The sequence below is a fragment of the Corythoichthys intestinalis genome, chromosome 6 (genome assembly GCF_030265065.1).
Source record: "Corythoichthys intestinalis isolate RoL2023-P3 chromosome 6, ASM3026506v1, whole genome shotgun sequence".
Taxonomy (NCBI): Eukaryota; Metazoa; Chordata; class Actinopteri; order Syngnathiformes; family Syngnathidae; genus Corythoichthys; species Corythoichthys intestinalis.
In genome coordinates this window covers 54,708,390-54,733,644 of record NC_080400.1, presented here as the reverse complement: position 1 = coordinate 54,733,644, position 25,255 = coordinate 54,708,390, and the positions used below count along the sequence as shown (strand labels likewise).

At 40.0% G+C, this 25,255-nt stretch overlaps 1 protein-coding gene across 6 annotated transcripts in view; it reads right to left on the bottom strand.

Annotated features, from left to right (window-relative positions):
- Window positions 1-25,255, bottom strand: part of gria4a (glutamate receptor, ionotropic, AMPA 4a) — a 334,213-nt gene that overhangs the window by 15,881 nt on the left and 293,077 nt on the right. For 4 of the 6 annotated variants that reach the window (XM_057839066.1, XM_057839070.1, XM_057839068.1 and 1 more), the window contains exons 15-16: window positions 9,479-9,726; window positions 3,623-3,737 (exon numbers count right to left, since the gene is read on the bottom strand). In XM_057839066.1, the coding sequence (XP_057695049.1) occupies window positions 3,623-3,737; window positions 9,479-9,726 (363 nt within the window). The remainder of the gene's footprint in view (window positions 1-3,622; window positions 3,738-9,478; window positions 9,727-25,255) is intronic. The other 2 variants (XM_057839069.1, XM_057839067.1) reach the window with 1 other exon arrangement.

Below are 25,255 nucleotides of genomic sequence, written 5' to 3'. Positions count from 1 at the left end.
GAGTTATACATTGAGACTCTTAGGAAGCTCAGAGCAAGAATTCGACATGTTCGGCCCAACTTGGACATGGCAAATGTGCTCCGCCAGCATGACAATGCACGTCCTCACACAAGCATCAGGGCCATGGAGGTCACCACTTCATTTGGATCGATTGTGATACCACATCTGCCATATTCTCCTGATTTGGCACCGTCAGACAACTAGGGCTGTCAAACGATTAAAATTTTTAATCGAGTTAATTACAGCTTAAAAATTAATTAATCGTAATTAATCGCAATTAATCGCAATTCAAACCATCTATAAAATATGCCATATTTTTCTGTAAATTATTGTTGGAATGGAAAGATAAGACACAAGATGGATATATACATTCAACATACGGTACATAAGGACTGTATTTGTTTATTATAGCAATAAATCAACAAGATGGCATTAACATTATTAACATTCTTTTAAAGCGATCCATGGATAGAGGGACTTGTAGTTCTTAAAAGAAAAATGTTAGTACAAGTTATAGAAATTTTATATTAAAACCCCTCTTAATGTATTCGTTTTAATGAAATTTGTAAAATTTTCAATCAAAAAATAAACTAATAGCCTGCCACTGTTGATGTCAATAATTACTTACACAATGTAATGGGTGCTGAAGCCTATAAAATCAGTCGCACCCAAGCGCTAGCAGAGGGCAGCAAAACTCTGCTCACTGTACTGTCATTTAAATCTGTCTGAGCGGGACATCTGCGTTAATTGCGTCAAATATTGAAACGTGATTAATTAAAAAAATTAACGCCTGTTAACGCGATAATTTTGACAGCCCTAATATATATATATATATATACACACATACATACACACACACACACACACACACACACACACACACACACACACACACACACACACACACACACACGCACACACACACACACACACATACATATATGGCGGAAAACACAGATGAGACTGAAAAAGCAGTTTCTGCTCTTGCACCCCTTAAAAATAAACTACTGTATTATAAACCAAAAGAACTGTTATGTTTGATAGAACAATATGTCCATATGCTGCCATAGCAGATTCATGGCGCATTAAGCCTCCGAACTATTTTTAATTTGTCCGTTTTACCCTGGAAACCCCCGTTTACAAACGTCGCACAACTGCTTTTGTTTCAACCCAGCCATAAAAAGAAGGTAAGTAATTAAATTTATTATTCAAAATGTCTGTCATGTTTAGCTTAGAATCATTAATTGATGTCTAATATTTTGTGTGGAAAAAAATGACTTTAAAAAAGTACTCACTCGCATATTTTAAACTTTTAAACAAAGTACGTCACAATGAAAAAATGGCGTCTGTTAAAAAGTCACGGATATCTACCTCATAACTATCACTTCATTGTATTTATTTATTTTTTGTTACTGTCGCATTTTCCCTGATACGTTAGATGATAAATAATCGATCCAAACAAAGAAAAATTGAAAAATTTTTTTAAAAGGATAAATATATGAAAAAGAAAATCTCAACCACTCCTTGATGTCTGCGATTTCTGCATCATGACCCTTATTATATTACCATGTTTCACCCATAAAATCCTCCCAAAATCCGGCTGTAGCCATTCCCAGGTGTGTCTTAACACTCGGTGATACATGCTACATGGAGTTTTTGGATCGAAAAGAGGCAAGTACGTGATAATATCTCGTTAAAATCATGGCGTCTTTAATTATGCTCTCGCGTGCTCTCACCTCCAGTTAGGGTTTTGCTGTTTAAAGAAAAAAAATCTTTTAAAAATGCCCTCCTGCTCAAAGTTTTTCTTCCCCCAGAAAATTGAGATTTTAAGGTTTCCAATGATGTATCACACAGATAGGACAATTTGAAACTTGGCCAAATTGGGGGTCTCTGAGCGTAACTTCATGTATATATATATATATATTTATTTTGCATTGATCATTTAGCCTATTAATTAATTAGGTTCATATTCTCAAGAAATGTAGCCCTGATCCCTGTTTAATAATCTGCAAAAATGTATACTAGCAGGTTATGCTGTTATATCGTCCCTATCAATTGCGGCGCCCCAGCGGTTAGTTCCACAGGGCTTACCACAGAGGTTCAGCACCTTGGACAGCAAACTCACCGGGGACACCACAAAAAGAATCACCAGCACCTTAGAAAGCGACTCTCCAGAGAGGTGACCTCCACACATAAAAGCAATTGCCTGATTAGGCAACACATGGTCTCTCATCACCAATCAAGGGGCTCTCCCCAGCGTGTAATCGGAGAGAGAAAATCCCAACTAAGTGTCCATCAGATGTGAGTATGCGGAAACTTTTGATGGTTGCTAGGGTGTTTTTACTCGTTGTTTTGTAACCCTGATTGGGAACCCTGACTAACATTTGTTTTTTCCAGGGTTAAAGAGCAACCCCGGGAGTGCCATTCCATGGCGCGGTCGTGATCCCAAAAACTGAATTTTTTGTTGTGCTTGCTAATTTTTGTTTTGCTTGTTATTTCCTTTGTTATTGATTAAATAAAAGCAGGCCATGAGCGCCTAACCTATCTGCAACCTGTCTGGCCTGTCCTCCTTCCAACCCTCAACGTTTACACAATGTTGAGACCAAACTTACGCCATTGATTGACATGTTATTTCCACTTCATATTAGGTATGGGGAGTTCTTTCTATCAAGAAATAAAATCACAAGTAGTTGGATAGCAAGGAAGCAAGAAAATAAATCTTCAAGTCAACATAAAAAACACTGGAAAGCATTTGTTAAAAATCAGAAACATAAAATTGTTTTTTTTTCTTTGAAACACAGTGATTACCAATAATCCTTATTAGCAATAGTATCACATCTTTTGTTAGTGTGAATTTTTCTCAACATTATGGCAAAAGTTTTTTTAAAAATTGATTTATTTCTGAGAAATGATATTGTGTAGCTCTTTTCTAGGTTGCAAATATGCAATGCTATATCTTGGCGTAACTGATCAAAACAAACCAATTGGATATTTTAACCTTTAATTTTGCTCTGCCACTGTCAATTATTAATCTCATGAGTTGAAAGTCATCCATGCAAAATAATTTTTGCAGGTATCAGCTAAAATGCTCCAAGGCTTGTTTTTGCGAGCATTTGTGTATATAATAGCAGCTTTGTTCATGTTTATTCCCTCTTCCTTTACTTTTTGTCTTCAGCTGGCCTCAGAGCACCACCAGGGGGCGAACATTCCTGCCTTTACAGTATTTGGCTTGTCATTTCAACACAGAACCTCCTCATCACCTTGCTTTTCACTTATAGAAAGAAGTGTCAAACATGTCCAATCGTTTGATAAAGTCTAGTTTGAGAGAAATGCTTATCTTTTAATAAGCTCAAGCGTTGCACCAGAGTCAAAAGGCTTTGCACCTTTTTGTTTGGAAAAGATACACACTGTTGACAACAGCTGCAACCTTGAGTTTACGTTGAAGCAGAAGGTGTCTCGGGAGGTTTTGAGAATCACTTTTGCCCTTTGCCTACACTTTTCACCGGGGCAGATGCTTGCATTACTCTCCCAGGATGGGGGCCATCGCAGGCTCCCCAGCCGGTGATTGGCCCCCGTACCCTCAGGGTGGGGGTGGGGACGGGGGCAGACAGAGAGGGCTAACCTTGGAATCCCCTCCCCCGCTGCCACATTCTCCTTTGTCATACCACCACTTGTTTTTCAATTTGTCCAACAGGCCCTGCTCGTTGAGCTTTAGCACGGCCAGGTTGACCGCATTTCTTAAAGTAAAAAAAGGAGGAGGGGGAGGGACATAAGATAGTTTGGTCAGAGCAAAGGATGGAAGGAAAGACAGACAATCTAGATGGGCACCAGTGCCAAAGGGGAGAAGGTGAGGGGCATGGTAGGAAAGGGAGGAAAGCTAAGATGAGTTGGGAGGAAGATGGGAAGCACCTCAGAAAAAACTCTCTTAATGCATCTCTTTTACTCTCCTCCTACAAATATATTTTAAGCAAATGCTATCTGGATGGACTGTTTCCGTGCAAGAGGTGTCACACTGAGTGCCAGATTGCTGCTGTACAGTGTTAACCAGGGCTGCAGCCTGCTGATGGAGCTCTTGTCCCCTCCCGCCGCTTCTCTGCTCTCCAGCTAGTTTTCACCTACATATGTGTGTATGTGTGTGTGTGTATATCCACTGTCCTAAAAGCCTCATGCTCACACCCCTGGAGGGATTGTGACCTCCAAGCAAAATTCAGGGACGATGGATTGTATTTTGGATTTGAAAATGATTCTTAAAGTGGAAGTTTTAGAAAATTACTTTTGTGCTGTCCTTAAGTACTTAAACACAGTATTCAGTGTAGAGTTGTAGACATGCGTTAATTGTCCTGTCGGGGCATAGCAGGGTAACTCAACCCAAAAAAATAATGGTTGATCACAGTGCTGTTGTAAAAGCAGATATTAATAACATGTCTGCAGGTAATTACAGTGTATCACAAAAGTGAGTACATCCCCTCGCATTTCTGCAGATATTTAAGTAGATCTTTTCATGGGACAACACTGACAAAATGACACTTTGACACAATGAAAAGCAGTCTGTGTGCAGCTTGTATAATAGAGTTCATTTATTTTCCCCTCAAAATAACTCAAAATATAGCCATTAATATCTAAACCCTTGGCAACAAAAGTAAGCACACCCCTTAGAAACTATGTATATTCCTAAATGTCCAAATTGAGTATTGCTTGCCATTTTCCCACCAAAATTTCATGTGACTCGTTACAGGAGTGCTGTCAGCATTGCTGCAGACATTGAAGAGGTGGGGGGTCAGCCTGTTAGTGCTCAGACCATATGTCGCACTGTGCACAGTATTGTGTACCGTATACGGTACACAAGAAAGCCCGCAAACAGTTTGCTGAAGACATGTTAACAAAGCACATGGATTACTGAAACCATGTCCTATGGTCTGATGAGACGGGCGGGCTTTCTTGTTTACCGTCATTTGGACATTTAGGGATTTACGTAGTGTCTAAGGGGTGTAATCACTTTTGTTGCCAGGGGTTTAAATATTAATGGCTATATTTTGAGTTATTTTGAGGGGAAAATAAATTAACTCTATTATATATGCTGCACACAGACTACTTTTCAGTGTCAAAGTGTCATTTTGTCAGTGTTGTCCCATGAAAAGATATAAATATCTGCAGAAATGTGAGGGGTGTACTCACTTTTGTGATAAACGGTAATTTCAGTTCCTTCTGGTGCGCAACCAAGGGGTTATATAATATAGTCTTACACAGAGGCGGCCAGAGTAGCCAAAATTGTACTCAAATAAAAATAGCGTAACTTAAAAAAAATAAGTCAAGTAAAACTAGTCATCTAAAAATGTAGTGAAGTACAGTGGTACCTCGACATACGATCGCTTCGACACACGATCTTTTCGACATCCGACGTAAAATCTGACTCGCCATTTCTTTCTACATCCGAAGACATGCTCGAAATACCACGACATGACATGACATGACGCACGGCTGATTTTCTTGTGAAAGAAATCAACACAGGTTTCAAAAAGGTTGGTACAGGTGGTGAAACAAGGATAAACCATTGAAATGAAGATGCAAATGATAGAAAAATATGAGCGCGGGGTGCGCATCCGTGAACTGCCTCAACAATACAGCCGTAGAATGTTTACGATCTCCACGATCCTCCTCCTCCATTCGCCAGTCTTTATAAGTTAAGGTTATTATTATGGTAACATCGCCCAAAATAATCGCCAGCTTCGTCAGGTTTTTATCACTTATTTCAGGACTTGTCCAACACAACACACCTAAAGTTGACGGTGTTCTCAACAAAACATTAAAAGTGAAAGTAAACCGCTCCCTCTCTCTGTCACGTCAGCGACTTCGTGCGTTCAGGTACAGCAAAAAACGTCCGCCACATTAGAACCCGATTCGTTACATTATTACAGGAATTATTATTATTTAATGTTATTATTCCAGTTTTTATTAATAATTTATTTGTTTTGCTCTGCGTAATTCCCATTTGTAATAGTACCAGCAGTATTTATTAAGGATTTAGTGTAGGTTTTTGGGCTGTGGACAGAATGGAATTATAACATATTTTTATGGGAAAATCCTGCTCGACATACGACCATTTCGACTTACAAACAAGGTCCTGGAACGAATTAATATTTAGAAGTAGCACTCTACAAGTAAAAAATTTGTGTAATGAATACTCAAGCAATTGGTACCATTGTGTGTAACTGCTTATGATGTTCGATTTTTTGTTTACAGTGGTATTTTTTTCTTAGCACAACGTTATCTATATGAACTGTTATTACTATACAGTACTTTGAGGAACAAACTATAACCTACTACATAACCACATTAAGCCAAGGAAATACAAAAAAAAAAAAAAAAAATCATTGAATTCAGAGAGAGAAAAAAGTCTACAGAAATGGAGCATCATTCGTCCAAAGAACATGTTTGCACTCTAGCGCAAAAACGTATTTCCTAGGATGAAATTACAATGATTATATATCGCGCTTTCCAGTCATGTTGAGCTCTATGTCAAATACATAATTTTTTACAGCGCTTTAAAGACGCCATGAAGAGGTTGGCATTGTCATAAAATGGCAAGCTTGAGTCTGATTGGTATAACTGAGTCATGTGATTATTGTTGCAACGTCTTATTGGTGATACTAGTTGCGCCACAGTTGTCGTGTGCATTATTGCTCGGTCAAAAGAACTGTCTGAAGACCTGCAATCAAGGATTGTTGATTTGTATAAAGCGGTGAAAGGATGCAAAACCATCTCTAAAAGTCTGTATGTTCATCAAGCTACAGTCAGAGAAGTCGTCTACAAACGGAGAGAGTTTGGCACTGTTGCTTCTCTCCCAAGCAGTAACCGTCCACCAAAGATGACGCCAAGAGTTCAGCGCAGAATACTCAGAGAGGTAAAAAAGAACTCTAGAGTGTCTGCTAAAGGCTTACATAAATCACTGGCAAAAGTCCAATATCTCTGTGCAAACATCAACTATATGTAAAACTATGGCCAAGAGTGGTGTTCATGGAAGGACTCCACGGAGGAAGCCACTGCTGTCTAATATGAAAACCTATATATGTTTGGGTGGTTTTAGTTAAAGCAGACAGTTTTTTCATCTGAGTGATTTTGACAAAGCTCAGATCACATTTGATGGTGATTATTGCAGAAATGTGCAAAATTCCAAAAGGTTCAGATACTTTTTCATACCACTGTATGCAACAGTAATCGTTGGCATTTTAACAGCTCTGAAATTATATTAAACAATGTAAAAAAAAATGTGAGTATTGTTAACACATTTCTCTGTTTCTGTTGAAATAATGTCCTGAGCAGCAATGCTATTCGATTGCCAATTCTTTATTGTTGTGTATTGTTTTTAGCTTCGGACTAAACAGTCCATTGCTAAACAAGGCAAAGTGGGTGTTTTAAATGTAAATAATTTTATTTTTCTGTTTAATTTGACAATAACCTTCAATTTGGAATAATACAGAATAGCTTTGAGTCTCTCTTTATACTGTATATGTACGTATATATATATATGTGTGTGTGTGTTTGGGTAAAGATTTCTTCACTCTCTGCCAGACATTGATTCATTTGTCAAAAACCTGGCAAGTCAGTATGCTCGTACAGTATCTCACCACTGTATTTTCAAAGAAGGAATAAAATGACAAGAGTAACTGAGAACAAAAGTCTGGGGCTGGGAGAAATCAGAACACAACATTTGTCTGCGCTGTTTCAGGCACGACTTTGAACTTTTTCGAATTGTAATGCCGGCGGGCCAGTGGAGCAGGAGTGCCTCCAGGGAACAGGGGCCCTTGAAAAACACTCTTTACCCCAGTGCTGTAAATGTAAAAACTATTCTCACAGGCCTGTCAGTCACAGGCCCTTAGAATCACTTTTATCTCTCTTGCTTTGGGCACTCCTGTGGGCAGGTGTGAGCCTATTTTTTCCGACTCGCAGTCAGAGGTTCTGCGTTCAAATCTCATCTCAAGCCGTCCTGTGCATAGTTAGTACAGGAAAAGTAGTAGGAAATAGATGGATTGCTTTGTGAATTTAGGATGAATCTGTTCATCAGCAAAATAGAACAGATTTATTAAGAGGCAAAAGCCATAATTAGATTTTTTTTTAAAGCATTGCATTATCTGTGTTCATTTGAAAGGGATTCACAAGTAAAGAGAGTTCAGAGATATTGATCAAGACAGTGTTCTCTGGGGTGATCTAATCTACAAGCTATGATTAGATGATTAGAGCAATGGATCAAAAACAGTTCATAAACAGTCACATATCATTATTAAAAAAATCAACTTCAAAATGCAGTGATCATAATCATTAGAGAACATTCTTCGCTGTCAACATGGCACTATGAGGAGAGGCAGCCTCATGTTCACACTCCCAGACATGTTTTCACTTGCTAGTTCATGTTTGGACTGATTGAGAGAAGCAAGAGACCACTACAGATATTCCTGGGAGGAAAGACCATGCACTCGTTATCTGTCACCTTATAAAATATTTATCCTTTTAAAACTGAGGTCAACAAACCTAAGCTGCAAATGTTTGAAAGACTTGTTTGCACCACTCATGGGGAAAGTTATAGGACACACATGTTACTTGTATATTTTTAAGAGATTAATTGAATTGTCTGCCTCATATTTCCGCCTCAGCAGACATATATCACAACACTCCAAGAATATATCCAGTGTGAAATAAATATCTCCTGAGGGAAAAACGAGGAAACGTTTGTGACTTAAAATCCCCATACCAATCTCTATAAAACCTAACCATACTTAAACGGAACAAGGGCAAACGGTTAAGTTTTGATTAAGATCAAGTTTAAGTCCCCCATTAGTTATGCCCCTCTTTTATTGCTGTTTCCTATCATTTCCCCTTTGAGTGAATTGGCTGCAGCCTGAAGTATTTGCCTCTCCTCAAAGTCACTTCATCCATTTACTTTATCATCATCATCATAATCCTTATGACTACAACGCCTTAGCATGGGAGTAACACAAACACAAGACAGCGGACACATGGACAGTGATACCTGGAAGGTGGCCCTGTGAAGAAACAAGTGTTATGGAGGAGCAACATTAAGTGACACCGGACATCACAATGGCAATGATAGAAATGGCAAAGAGAAACACACAATGAGACAAACGAAGAAATTAGGACTCAAGGTGATCAATAGGAGATATGATGATGTCTACACATGTAAATATTCCACTATAGTTGCTGCTGGGTGAAAACTATTTCATGTTCAATAGGGGTTTGTGTGTTAATTTCTGTATTCCATTGATGAGGCTGTACTCAGATCATCAGCGACAGTGGAAAAAAATCAATTATTGTCAAATTGCTTTCTTGGTTAATGGAAAGTTTTCACTGGACAGCAATGACAGTAATAGTTGTATGAAAGGCACAGCAGGGTAGGTGGAATATCGCAGCAATAGCACAGTATCACTGTAGTTACTGTTTCCTATTGTTACACTACTCCACCTACCTTAACTGTGAGCCTTTGGGTGTGGCAATTCCATAGCCTTTGGAATCCAGATTGCCTCCGACTTTCATGGTGTCGCAAGGCTTGCGTTGCTCCGTGTACTCGTTCATGGTGGACTCCAGTAGGAAGGCGTATTTCCCCTTGGACTTGCGCACCCTCGCCACGCCTTCTGCAGTGGTTTTGGTGAAGACGGTTGGCTCGGCAGATTTCATATATGACCACATCTTCTCATATACAGCTATTTTGGACCTCTGTGTAGAAGAGAAGCAGGGAAATGAAGCAAGAATGAAAGGACATATTCATTAACCGATCATTTCAAAATAACGCAAATTAGGGCTGAACGATATTAGAAAAAAACTGACATTGGGACTTTTTGGGAGTTTGCGATATATTGCGATATTAAAACTAGACGAATTTTCACTAGATGACTTGAGATCTGATTGGGAAGACTTTGGTTGACTCACCATGACCACATTGTATTCATATACAGGTAGTCCCCGTCTCACAGTAACGATGTACCCGACTAACGTGATTTCGACTTTACGACGCCGGAGTCTCATTGTCTCCAGTCGCCCCCCCCCCCCCCCCCCCTGCATGAACAGCACCTTATTGTACCCCCAATTGTCTTATTTTTTCACTTTATTTTATTAATAAGACTGTTCTGCCCTTTGATTATAATGTTGACTTTTGTTTGTGATACAATCTTTTATTTTGAGCATATACTAGTAGTACTTCCACACGCGAATAAGAGCGCATGTACACACGAAGAAGAATATATTTGCGCAAACGCACACATGAGAAAGAGAGAGAGAGGGGGAAATATTACAGTTAAGCGCGCTGTCTTGGCGAGGACAGTACAATGATGCATTAAACATGTTTTTGGACAATTATTCTGAGATTTTAGGGGTATTTAGGGGAACTGAAAGGGTTTATTCTGACTTACGCAAAAATTTGGGCTACGCCGCCAGCGTAGGAATAGAACTCGTTCGTAACCCGGGGACTACCGTAATTTTCGGCCTATGAGGCGCACCTGACTATAAGCTACCACCTATCAAATTTGACACAAAAACGGCATTTGTTGATAGATATACCGCAATGGACTATAAGCTGCAGCTGTCCTAAGTGTAGTATTGGATATTTACAACAAAAGATATTAGACGGTAACACTTTATTTGACAGCGGCATCATATGCCTGTCATAAAACCAAATGAACCATCATTGCTTCAAGAAGCTTCGTTTGGCCATCACTGCTCCCTCGGGGCAGACAGTCAACCTCTGCTGCCACTTGCTGTCAACACTGCTGTCGTCTAACATGCCCCCTAGCATGCATTACAGCGCTACAAATGTGAATAACAATCAGAATTCATGTTCTGTCCTAATTATTTCTTCAGTTGCTGTTCCAGTTGTTTCGTTAATTGCAAGTTATGGTATTTGGTAACACTTTATTTGACAGTGGCGTTATAAAAGTATCATAATTATGAAATAACACTACCATGAGCATTAATGACAAATTATCTCACTTTTTAATGGATAGAAAAGATGGCGTTAGTGACATAATTTGCCGGATGACACTTAATGACATGTGTCAAAAGCATTCATTTCTGCCCATGATAGTGTCATGTCATAATTATGGGGGTCTTATGGCAGTGACGCCCGTATCAAATAAAGTGATGCCTATTAACCCTAATAAATCAACAAATAAGCCGCACTGGACTGTAAGCCGCAGGATTCAAAATGAGGGAAAAAAGTAGTGGTTTAAAGTCTGAAAATTGCAGTACCTGTAATACCGTTTATTCCAGGCTAAGGGGATTCATCTGTGAATGATGAAGATTGCTGTATATAAAAGGGATCCAGGTGGCCATGTCTCTGCACATTTGCTGCTTTTATGAAGCAAAAAAAAAAAAAAAAAAAAAAAACGCACGTCCTATATGGTATTTGTATATCGGCGTGTATTTTGCAGTTGTGTTGAATGCATACGTGTTTCTTTGTTACAGTTTAACAAACTTAAACGAATTACTTCATATGAAAACAAGAAAAGACCAAAACCAAACCTTGTGTTTTATTGGAGCACATTCAATGTTAGCTGGGTGTCGGGCAGTGCACAAGGAAACACACTGTTTTGAGCAGTATACTTATACAGTCTATCACAAACATGAGTACAGCCCTGGCATTTCTGCAGATATTTAAGTAAATATTTTCATGGGACATCAATGACAAAATGACACTTTGACACAATGAAAAGTAGTCTGTGTGCAGCTTATATAATAGAGTTAATTAATTTTTTCCCCCTCAAAATAACTCAAAATATAGCCATTAATATCCAAACCCCTGGCAACAAAAGCGAGTACACCGCATGGGAAATATGTACATCCGTAAATGTCCAAATTGAGTATTGCTTTTCATTTTCCCTCCAAAATGTCAAGTGACTCGTTACAGGAGTGCTGTCAGCATTGCTGCAGAGATTGAAGAGGTGGGGGGTCAGCCTGTTAGTTCTCAAACCATACGCCGCACTCTACATCAAATTGGTGTGCATGGCTGTCACCCCAGGAGGAAGCCTCTTCTGAAGACGGTACACAAGCCCCCCCGTCTCATCAGACCAATGGACATGATTCCAGTAATCCATGTGCTTTGTTGACATGTCTTCAGCAAACTGTTTGCGGGCTTTCTTGTTTTGAGAGGGAAATAAATTAACTCTATTATATAAGCTGCGCAAAGACTACTTTTCATTGTGTCAAAGTGTCGTTTTGTCAGTGTTGTCCCATGAAAAGATATACTTAAATATCTGCAGAAATGCGAGGGGTGTACTCACTTTCATGATACACTGTAGATATTTTTAAGGGCTAAAAAGTATCAAAATAATCCAGAAATACAATGGCATTGCCAAAAGAAACCAAAGAATATTACGTTTTGTACTCCGGAACAACCACGGAAAAAGAGGAAGTACTGTAAACAGTACAGTACTGTAACATGTTTGGAACTTTTTTTTAAATTAGAAAGATAAAACTTTTTCTTCCGTTATCGGATTCGGACAAAATCAGGCCACGTGGACTTGGATGCAAAAATATGTGATCTAGACATCCCTAATACATACGTATGCCACTATTGCAATGGAGACTGTGATTTAAAGATCAGCTTCGAGAGCCACCTGAAAACCCAGAAATGTCCAGACACACCAACAGGAAGACAATCACACTCCCTTCAAGTTATTGTCAGTGATGATGATGACACTTATGGGAACAGATCAGTGGCACTCACGGATACAACAAGCAGAATCATGCTACACACACATCCTATCTTCCTCTGATAGTGTTATTCTAGATAAGAGGCCACCACAGAGACCTGCATTCAATGAGGTGCGTGTTTGTGTCTGCAGCTTGTGCGTGACGGACACCTATCTCATAATAATGTCATACACATCCAAGAGCACCAGCAGACCCCCCCTCTCACCTTTCTTGCGCGCATTCTGTTTTTATGATTTTGTTTGCCCTCCAAAGTCCATCATGGACGCAACCTTCACGCTAACAACTCCATAACAACCACTCGTCTCCTGACATTCTAATCATCATCTTGACTGAATACGTGTGCGTATTATCTCCGCCACCAGCTCTTTGTCAACATATAGAAAATATACGTGTTACACGTTTGGTATGTTATGTACAGTGGTATGAAAAAGTATCTGAACCTTTTGGAATTTCTCACATTTCTGCATAAAATCACCATCAAATGTGATCTGATCTTTGTCAAAATCAAACAGATATAAAAAGTGTCTGCTTTAACTAAAACAACTCAAACATTTATAGGTTTTCATATTTTAATGAGGATTGCATGCAAACAATGACAGAAGGGGGGAAATAAGTAAGTGAACCCTCTGCCTAAGGAGACTTAAAGAGCAATTCAAACCAATTTTTGCCAAACAATTTAAGTCAGATGTGTGCCCAATCACTGATGAGTGCTGCCCTGCCCACTAAAAAACACACACCTGGTAAGAATTGTCTAGACGAGAAGCATTGATGTGCATCATGGCTCAGTCAAAAGAGCTGTCTGCAGACGTGCAATCAAGGATTGTTGATTTGTATAAAGCTGGGAAAGGATACAAAACCATCTCTAAAAGTCTGGATGTTCATCAATCGACAGTCTAAGAAGGTGTTGACTATTGGAGAGAGTTTGACACTGTTGCTTCTCTCCCAAGGAGTGGCCGTCCACCAAAGATGACGCCAAGAGTTCAGCGCAGAATACTCAGAGAGGTAAAAAAGAACCCTAGAGTGTCTGCTATAGGCTTACATAAATCACTGGCACAGTCCCATATCTCTGTGCACACATCAACTATATGTAAAACTACGCCCAAGAATGGTGTTCATGGGAGGACTCCACGGAGGAAGCCACCGCTGTCTAAAAAAAAAAAAAACATTGTTTCTCATTTAACGTTCGCAAAAAGGCACTAGGACACTCAGACTTCCCAGTATTCTGACAGAACTACAGCAGTTTTGTAGAGAAGAATGGGTCAAGATTAGTCCTGATCAATGTGTCAGACTGATCTGCAGCTACAGGAAATGTCTGGTTAAAGTTATTGCTGCCAAAGGGGGGCCCACAAAATATTAAATGTGATGGTTCACTGACTTATGTTTGCCCCTTCTGTCATTGTTTGCATACTATCCTCATTAAAATATGAAAACCTGTAAATGTTTGGGTGGACTTAGCTATAGCAGACCCTGTTTTTTCATCTGTGTGATTCTGACAAAGATCACATCACATTTGATGGTGATTTTATGGAGAAAGGTGCGAAATTCCAAAAGGTTCAGAGACTTTTACTTACCACTGTATATTGTTGGAAGTTTGACTTATTGTCCTAAGAAGGCCCAAGTTAATATTACTTGGAACTCAACTCACCAGCGTGTTCATGAATCATCACCACACAAAGTACAATCCTCTTCCTTGTGTTCGTATTCCAGAGGTGGTAAAAGTACAAAATTATAGGATCTTGGACTGTCTTCCATCTCACAAACAGAGTTGTAAAAGAGAGACTGCCTATTTATCCGATGCTGCGAAATCTCTCACGGTGATGTTGGTATGCGGCAGTGATATCGACATTCGGCCTTTGCTCAAGTTGCCCGATTTTGGCAAAATTTGGTATTTTTCTCTAGTGATCTTAGTCATACAATCTCATGGATCTTTTCTCCGTGCACCTTTGCACGCTGTCTTGCCGACAACCAAGGACACTTTCCAACAACAAGCACATCACTGAAATTCCTATCATGTCTGCATTTTTATGTAAGGATTACTCAATAGAGAATATGATATAATATTCCAGGTGCAGCCGGACCAAGACACAACATCATATAGTGCATGGTATACAGTTGCCTTCCAGATTGCGATGGAGATTGCTCCGGAAGTGTGAAGTGAAACGTGTGTGTGTGAAAAAAAAAGATGACCTTTCACTCCTTTTCCAAGAAAGAGATACATTAATAGCACATGCACACTAAGATGTCATGAAGTTAAACGCTGACGCCATTTAGGGTGAGGGCAAAGTTGGACAACGATGTGTAAAGAGGACGTGGGCAGGCACAGCATCTCGGTGCTCACGCCACTGCAGTATGTCCTCCAGATGGTGGCGGGGGTGGGCGAATAGAACACGAATGCGTGAATCGTAGTGCGTGATAGATTATCATTCCAGTGTGGATGTGTGTGTCTATGTGTGTGTGTGTATGCCTGTCTATCTCGCCCACCATAGTCTGTAACAGGTGGGAAATAGTGGCAATGGTGAATGGGAAGGGAAGGAGGGTTTGGTGTCTGAGCAGCAAATCTGCACTCTCTCTCCAGCAGATAAGTCTGCCACAGCCATATATTAGGAAGCCTACTTGCAGTTGAGGTTATCTCCATCTTGGCTCCGGGTGTCTAGAGGAATGCCAGTGCATTGTCCGGGCACCTCTCAGGCCGGACTGCTTGATCCTTTTACTTGTCATCCCTCCCATGGAGAAGGTCAAGCATCACATTCAGCTTGCAGTTGACCCCAACGAATTGGTCACCCGCCACATCCGCTTGCGTTAGACATCTTTGACGTGGATGCTTGCAGCCTTGGTCGAGGCTAGGTTCTGCCATCTCAAATCAGCATGACTCCTCTCCCCATAAATCCAATCAGATAGTCATTTTCAACATCCTCGACGTACAGACTCGACAGGCATTTCATTTGTTCCGGGAATCCATTGTGCAACCGGCCGGAAGAGTGGCGCCGGGGAACGCAGGCTCCCCTGCACTTGCTTGTTTTGTGAAGAAAATTTGGTCAAGTACGCTGAAGGACCATGTTATGAATTCCATAATTTCCAGATTGAACAGAAAGCAGATTGTGGCACAGGCAGACAAAAAGACACCACACAGGCAAAGTGAAGGAGGGAGTGTATGGGTTCCATAGATAAGGGAGAGCAAGCAGAAAGGTATGAAATCCAGATCATTTCTGGATAATATAACAAAATATAAAGTTGTTATACTTGCTAAATTTGAGCTCAAAATATTATGCCTCTCCAGAGATGATGATACTTGATGACACTGTCAGAGAGGTATTGAAATTCAAATATTTTGTTTGTTATTGTAGTAATAGTTTACAGTGTAACACAAGATCAGAAGACAACGAAGAGATGCACTTTCGATATTTTCGGATGTCAGCGGGAAGATTTGACGATCTTTAATATCACACTAGTAAAAACACAACAAGCCATGAAAAGAAAATGAAAGCAATGACGTTTTGTGTGGACCAATCACAGTCCTTACTGTTCACGTAGTAACGCGTCACCACGACGCATAGTCAGGATCTTTGGGAGGGAACGTCAGGCTACAGCTTAGGGTACGCCTTCGACGGTGTAGCTCTGTTGTCGTGCCGACGCAGAAGCATAACAAGCCCTTTACCCGCCTTGATCTTCGGCTTGTTGACCTCTTAATATTCAATTACTTTTATCCTGCTTTTGATCTGTGTTTGTTAATTTCAATCTATTTCTTATACAGTGTCCTTGAGTTTTTAAAAGGCGCTTCGAAATAAAATTTATTATTGCAATAATTAATAAACATCCAAATTTAATCATGATTATTTTATTGCAAATCTCTTTTTAAAATCAACAAAATAAACTGAACAAAAGCTGACCTCGGGCAAAAGGCAGGGCACATACAGAGACAGACAACCAGCCGCACCGACAGTCACACCGCCACTGAGTGGGACTTGGGCCGGCGAGTGCACCACTACACCATCAATGAGGTTTGCGTTTGTTTACGTATGCGCAAATCACAGTGGATCACCAAATATCTTGCTCCATCCATCTATCCATCCTTCCATACTTCTACTTGACTCAGCACAACCTGCAAACTTCAGAACTTTTCAGAATTAAAGTGCACTTGTTTCCTTAAATGTAACATTCTCATTAGCAGAAACATTTCATTAAACATGAAACTTTACGTAGTCGTTTGTAACGGCACATGATGGCCTAATGGTAAATGGAGTGACACTTGCCTTTCCACCTTCAAGGCTCTTATGACACTATATTCTCATTTCCTAATAATAACGCAGAACCAGGAGCAACTTGGGGTTCAGCATCTTGCTCAAATATACTTATACACAGTAACCAGGGAGGGGATCAAACCCACCCTCTGGGCTGGGGAACAACTACCGTAATTTTCTGACAATAAGGTGTACCTGACTATAAGCTGCCATCCACCAAATTTGACACGTAAACGCCATTTGTTCATAGATAGGCCGCAGCTGTTCTCACTGTATTATTGGATATTTACAACAAAAGATACTAAACAGTAACACTTTATTTGACAGCGGCATCATACGACTGTCATAAGACCAAATGAACCACCATGAAGCTTTGAACCAATTTGCTGCAAAGCTTCATTGCTTCAAGAAGCTTCATTTGGCCATCATTGCTCCCTTGGGGGAGACAGTCACCTTTTCTGCCAGCAGCTGTCAACACTGGTGTTGTCCAAAATGCCTCCTAGCATGCACTACAGCGCCCCAGAAGTAAATAACAATCAAAATGCGTGCTCTCTGCTAATTATTTCCTCAGTTACTGTTCCAGTTGTTTCGTTAAGTTAGTGATGCTATGTTATGGTATGTGGTAACACTTTAATTTTACAGTGGGGCCATAAGACTGTCATTAGATAATCATTATTATGACATGACACTGTCATGAGCATGCTAATGCTTATAAAAAATGTCATTAAGTGTTACCTGGCAAATTATCTCACTTATGAATGGATGTAAAAGAGACGAGCTGGACATAAATGGAGCTAGTGACATAATTTGTCGGATGACACTTAATGACATCTGTCATAAGCTTCAGTATCCCCATAATAGTGTCTTATTAAAGTCTTACTTTACCTATTAGCCTAGAACCTAAAACTACGTTACTCTACCACTGATCCATGCAGTCCCACACCATAACGTCTCCCACCAACAAAACTATTGATTGTAAATACAGATATTGCTTCTGCAGGAGCACAATCAGTTTCTTTTTAATTAATTGTTTGAATGAACTCAAAAGTACATGTTAGATAGAACAACTCTGTGGGCCGATTTGACCCCCTGGCTATCCGGCCTGTGCGCCTTAGGTTTGACAATGTTAGCATAGTGCTTATCCTGATCAGAATCATGCAAGAGCTGGAGCAAGAAAATTACCTTAATAAGCATGTTTACAGAATATGGAGGAGCCGTGGAGAAAACTATTGAAAGCGAAGAATCGCTAACTTTAGAAAAGAGAGGTGTGCTTACCACTTGTCCATTCTTATATTTTGCCAAGGGTGTAGGTTTGCATAGGGACGTTCATAGGCAGAGCTTCTATTAAGGCAAAGTAGGCGATCGCCTTAGGCCCCCGACCAGTAGGTGGCCCCCAACCAGCTGCCCCTGCCCCAACAGCACCCCCAACTATTGTCATGTGTAAATTTGTCAGCAAACCAAACAAACAAATAACAAAACAAAAAAGAAAGCCATTTGAATGCTGCTCCACCACAAACACACGGACTACAATGGACTGTTCCATGACGAAGGACTGCGCAGCCAGAAAGTTACATGGGCCAGTCCAGTAGATGCCAGTAATGCACCTTTAAATTGGTTTGCCAACCGCCAACACACATCGAAGAAGAAGAAACCGCCATCACACATCGAAGAAGAGGAAATTGTGGGTTTCTGAGAAGAAGTTATTGTACTTAAAAAGAAGCGGATGAAGAAGAGCGGGTCCAAAAAGAGAAAACGGCGGGAGGATGTAAAAAAATACATTTCATCATTGCCAAAGGTCTCAAAATTCTGTACGATGTTGTCGGCAGACAAAGATGTCAATGAGCCAGAGCTAATTGTTGCTGACTGTGAGCCGAGCTCCAGTCAGATGACGGTTGCTACTGCGCTGGATGCTGCGAGCCGAGTGATGAAGGATGACTGGACGGAGGAGGAGATGCGAGCGCTGCTATGCATCTGGGCTGATCGGCGTGTCCGGGAGAGCCTCAAGAGCACCATAAATAACAAGTAGGCCTACATCTTCCAGGAGATTTCTGGTCATATGGAACGAACCTTTGGCCTGGTGCATAAACAAACAGTGCTGCACTAAGCATAAAAACCTTAAGTACGACTATTAGGTCGCCAAAAGGCAATTATGTGGCCCGTGGTGGTCACAGTAGCCCAAGAAAGAAGTTCTACGAGGTAGGGGCCATTCTACTGGACCGCGACCTGGATGAGATTTCGCTGTGAATGAAGAGGTTTTAGGATCAGGAGAAGAAGCCGGCCGCCTCAGAAAGTGAGATCGTAATCGAGATTGATAATTGTGGGTATGTCTTAGAGCAGGGCGGTAAACCGAAAATTTACTGATACCGAAATTCTTCACGATGACCGACGTAATTTTGACCATGTCGGTAAATTCGGTAATTTAATAAAACAAGAAAATACAGTCTTATCATCCCGCTTTGACTGTGTGTTGTTCGGCTACATTCATTCCCCTTTAAGGAAGCAGTCAGTGTGTTTACGTATGGAGTCACATGGTTATCAGGAAGTCAAACAAACAGAAGTGCGGTAAGCTAACGCTAGCGGCTAACGCTCCAAGCAAAGGTGAAGGAGTGTGGCTTACGGGAGGTTCGCCAAACTTTCATCCGACATTAAGTAGACTCTTGGCGGCATCCAGACGGGCTTTCACCCGCTGTCCTCCCTGGTTCTCACGATTTCCGGAGAGGGTGCTTTCAGTGCTTTCTACTGGTAGCCAGGCCACAGGCTAACACTAGCGGTTAACGCAAGCGGTTAATGCTACAAATGAACTTGATGGAGTCGGATAGCGGCTCTAACCTTGTCAAATCGGCTGAACTCAATGAGTGGATTGAGCACGGACTGCATCTAGCAATTAGTATGTCACGTTATTTTGCATCTCTGTCTGTGTGGGATATCTCTGATAGCTTTTGTGATGGTAAAGCATTCAGCATAAAGAACATTCTAACAGTGAAACTTATATGACCGTTTAATGGCCACAGCTATTTTTCTGTAATTGCTTGCTTAATTCTGTGTCATTACTGCCATCATAAAATCTTAAATGCTTGATTGGCAGATGATCAATATAGCTTTAATGTGTGTGTGTGTGTGTGTGTCTGTGTAGGGGTTCATGTGTACGTGCATGTATTAAAAATGCACTGGGGGGAAAAAAACCCTGAAACCTTGAAGTAAACACTTGTGTTGAGTAATTATGTCACAGCAGCCATTAACAATAAGTTGTCTGTTTGAAGTGTACTGTTCAAGCTGTAAGTCATTTGTGTTACAATGACATGTTTGCACTGTCATATTGATTTTGATAATGTACATTGTTCAAGCCATTCAAGCTGCAATAAATGCTCATACTTGAATTCTTACTGTTTGCAATAAATTGTTATATACTTAATGTTTAGACTGCATGTACAATTGTTAAATATGTTAAATTGAAAGCTGGTAAATAAATAAACGAGAAACGGCTCTCCTGTATTTCATGCCTTGATTCAGATTTTCAAATTATATAACCGTCCGCTTGGGCGAATTTATCGTTATTTATCGTTATCAAGGTAAATCTGCTCAATTTACCGTGATAGATACTTTAGGCCATATTGCCCAGCCCTAGTATGTCGTATTGTTTACTTTGACTCAAGGGAACACAAACACTCAAGATGAGAGCGAAAAACAGCATTTAGCAAAATGATAGCAGCATATAACAGAGCTAATGAAAGTTCCATTTGAGGCGTGCTTATTTGGTTTCACATGATGGAATCATCATTGGTGTGGCGCTGTTCCTAAGGATTTGAAAAGTTTAATGTACAACAAGAATTATATTGAGTGGAAACTGCATGTAAGCCCATATTAAAAGATCTTAAGTTTTGACTGCATTTACACTCGTGAAAGGAGCACTTTATCAAGAAAACGCCAGATTACCGGTACATGATTCATTCTGTATTGTGGGTTGGTTGTATTTTTCATGTGGCGGCAACACTCAGAAGTCAAGTCATTGATGGGAAAACATTTTTTAACATATTTATTTGTGTATGAAAATCTACCAGTTTTATAAATTCGACATATTACCATCCTGTATCATCAATGTGAGAAAACTCCTTACGACTGCCAGACAGATTGTTTTACTAATCAGTGGTTTATTATTATTTATTACACTGTATGTTAGTAAACTTTGACTTCAAACTAATCAAGTGTTGTTACTGTAAGATGACAGCAGCGACGTGGAATTAAAGTGGACAGGAGTTCCAGAATTGGAGATTTTGGTTTTAAGATTCTTAAAAATATTTTCGGATTTTACACTACATATTAACATTAGGTAATAAGCCATTAAAGGCTTGATAAAATCATCTTACAGATCAATGGTAAAACTTAAGTGACGATTATGATTATTTTATTTATTTACAATATTTGGCATAGTCACAATAACAGGGTTGCAGGTAACAAGGCTGCAAATCTGTACTGTTAGTATTTTCTCCAGAGTAGAATCTAGCTGTAAAGCTAGCAATTACGGCTGACCAAGAGGACAGAAACAGAGCCTACCTCTAAGAGGTAGCAGCACTTTATTAAAAATTATACACTTTGTCATTTACCGTTGTAAAACTTGAATTCAATTATGGCTTTTGATTTTTAACTATAATTATATATTTATTGAATGTAGCTTTATAACTTGGTTGTGAAGGTTTGTTGCAATTCGTTTTGTAAACCAACATAATAAGGTTGTACTGTATGTAATACTGGTTGAATTATTTCCAATGGTCTAAAAATATAAGTATAGTATAAGAAGTCAAAACGTCTGTATCAGGACATCTCTACTTTCTCCTACTGTGATTAAAAAAAGGTTATAGTAACAGTAAAACAGTAAACATGCATGTTGTGGGACACACGTTCCATGAAGGATAATTATATATTTAAAATGTTTATTAAAACAAATATTCCCTCAGTTACAAGAAACAGCGATGAAAAAAATAATACCAATGAAAAATAATTTCAATTTTAACTGAGATTCAGCTTTATTATGGAAGACCGTCAAAACTATATTTCCTCATTCTTGTTCATTTTGTATTAATCTAGTGTAAGTTTGTATATTGATAGGGGCCTTTGAGGCTGCGTTTCCTGCTTCTTATGTGTTAAAGTGCCTGTGACACGAAAAAGCATGTTTATTTCATAATACACGCGGTATTTTATGCCCCTGAATGATATGGACCGCTTGAATGTGTGTGGAAGCGATCGCTATATTTATTTAGTTTTTTGAATCCCGCGCCATGAAAATGAGTGACTTCCGGCTTCGGTCTTGCATTAAGGAGGAGGGCGCTGTGACGTGTACAGTAGAAGACGTTCTCTTCACTATACAGTGTACTGTTGTGTATGAGGACGAAGGATTCAGCTGATTTTGCGGATTAATACTTTTATTTTTTGCATCACGACAGCCAAACGGCTGCAGAAAAATCATTCTGTACGCGGGAGAGGCGTATGCGCCTTTTTGGAGTTTCAAAAGGTTCCCATTCACTGTGGGTATTTACTGTGGGACCATTGGACTTACAAGGAAGTGAGTAAACATCTTGTTTTGTATTATGTCAAATACGAATACAGTGATTACAAAGTAAACACTATAAAATTCCTTTAAATAAAGGACTACTTACGTTTGATCATTGATAGGCATGTAAAAAGCTATCCTCATGCTCATTAGCAGTTAGCTGTTAGCACGTTAGCTTCACAACAACTCCAGCCACCCTCCTCCAGGGAACGAACTGTAAATTGCTCTCCGCCGGGCGGTTTGCCGATCCGCAAAGAAACTCGACAACCAGGTCGTCATGTCAAATAATCCAGGCTAGTTATGTGTGATTTTCCACTTCGAAGACTTTGAAACATCCCTCGGTTCGGGTTAGCATGTCGGCTAGCTGTCACTCCTTCTGGTCCGTTTACATTCTCCGAAGCCGGGGAAGGGACATTACATATGTCCGATTTAGGTGTCATAAAATATCGTTCGGGAGGTGTGACAGTAAAGGTGAAGTCGACAGTTTTGACCATTATGGAGTAATTTTGCCATGTCGTCTTGAATAAATGGATTTTTATTATTTTATATTCCATTTAGCACAAGATTGTTATTTGTCATGACCATGCCATTTATTTAGCAACTGGGGAAAGTACTTGGGTAAAAAGAATATCCTGTAAAAATATTGAAGTAAAGAGACAGAAACAATGACATTTTGCCGCTCTCTTCGTCGCGTTTTCCTCATTGTGAATAGTTCCCCCTCGACGGGCTGACTGGTCCTCCTCAAGCCATTTATATAGCTATTGGGGAAAAATACTTGGATAAAAAGAATATCCTGTAAAAATATTGGGAGTAGAGAGACTGAAACAATGACATTTTGCGGCTCTCTTCGTCGCGTTTTCCTCGTTCTGAACAATTCCCCCTCAATGGGCTGAATAGTAAAACTGATGAGCCCAGTCTACCGCTGACGTCATCCACCTGTTGGGGACGCTAAAGCCCTATAATGGTAGGCGTGGCTAACCGGTAGATTAAAAAACTAATTTCTCGTCATCTGCGCTTTGCTAAATTGTTGTATATAGTCAAATCGTCTCAAAATATGATTCTAATTCACATAATAATGCCATTTAAGACTTTTTTTCTGGTGTCATATGCTCTTTAAAGGAACATATGACGAGGGCAGGGTTAGCCTTAGGCCCCAAAATTGTTAAGTCTGCCACTGGGGGACATAGGGACATAACACTAGCAACTTTTCAGCATGCTCAAATTGTCCCCACCAACTTTTAAGCAACATATTTTCATTATATAAAGAGTTCAAATACTGTAAATAGGTCATTTAGATTGTCTTACCATATGTTGTCAGGATAGAATAGACCCTACCATTATTAAGTGAATTATTTTCATTATGTTCAGACTTACATTTATCCCTTTTCACTTGCTGAATGTGCCAGTCCATTTTTCCCCCTCAAACGAACGTTTGGTTGGCTGATGACTTGAACCCCCCGTCCCGCCACAAAGACACATACATATACTCACACAACCCCGACAAATTCATTTCGACAATATGGCGCCCCCTTCGGAGAAGAGGGATATTAGAAGTTTTTTTTTTTTTTTTTTCGGCCAGCAGCAGCCACTGCAAGTCACGTAAAAAGACGCCAATGTTGTGGAGATGGGGGAAACACCACTAATTTTGCTACTGAAAGTCCGACCTGCAACAGAGTTAACATAACATTAAACTTGCTAACTGTCAAAAGTACTGTGGTCAGGCCAGCCTCCACAAGGAACAACAAAGTCAAGCCAGTCGTCCCTTATTTGGATCAGTTTGCATTAGGCGTGGGAACCTCCTGGTACCTCACGATACGATACGATTTGCGATACAAAGCTCACCATACACTGGTCAGGAAATCATTCTAGGATATTCTACAAACAACTTATAAACAGATTAACAAGCTTCTGCTGTGAATTGGATTGAGTACATCACTAGTAGATGTCCAATCCATTGGAACTGGGAGGGTGGCAGCGAATGAACGAACCCTCCCACTTCAAACAGATTGAACGTCTATGGCCGTCGTGCCAGGCAATGAGGTAATTTTGGCCCATTTAAGGTCATTTACCTGTTGATGTTCAGGTACTTCCTATTGATTTTGGGGTATTTTATGGGTCACTTCCTGTTTATTTTGAGTTACAGAACAGGAAGTGACCTGGGAATCGCCCAGATGAATAGGCAGTGACTCAAACTCAACAGGAAGTGACTTGTAAATGCCCTCAAATGAACCGCAAGAGACCTGTAAAAGCCCTGAAAATCAGACAGAATGTCTGTGAATGCTCTGGTTTCGAATGAACGAACGTTCCCAGTCTAAATGGATTGGGGGTCATGCACCGACAATGCAGCCTTAGAGTTAACTGAGACACTATTATGATGGAAGATTTAGGTAGCAACTTTTTGGTTCCTTTTTATTTTTCATTTTTTTCGACAGTGACACGTTATCTCGATTCTTGGCAGGAGCATTTTGATAACCTTTTGAGATTTCGATATTTTGTCACACCCCTAGTTTGCATTATGTGCATTACGGTAATATCGCCCCTACCAATATTAAGACCATACCAATGCCCTTGTATTTTGCCCATGTAACTTAGCTTCTTATCATTTCTCGAAGTTATTGTACAGTTTGCAAGTCATTATAAGGTTGTAGCCTGTTGATGTGTGTGATGGCGATGCCAGCAATGATGACTGTGCAAATATACTGCAGCTTGGAGGGGGTTGATGTGTGACAATATGATGTGTTTCTTTCCAGATTCT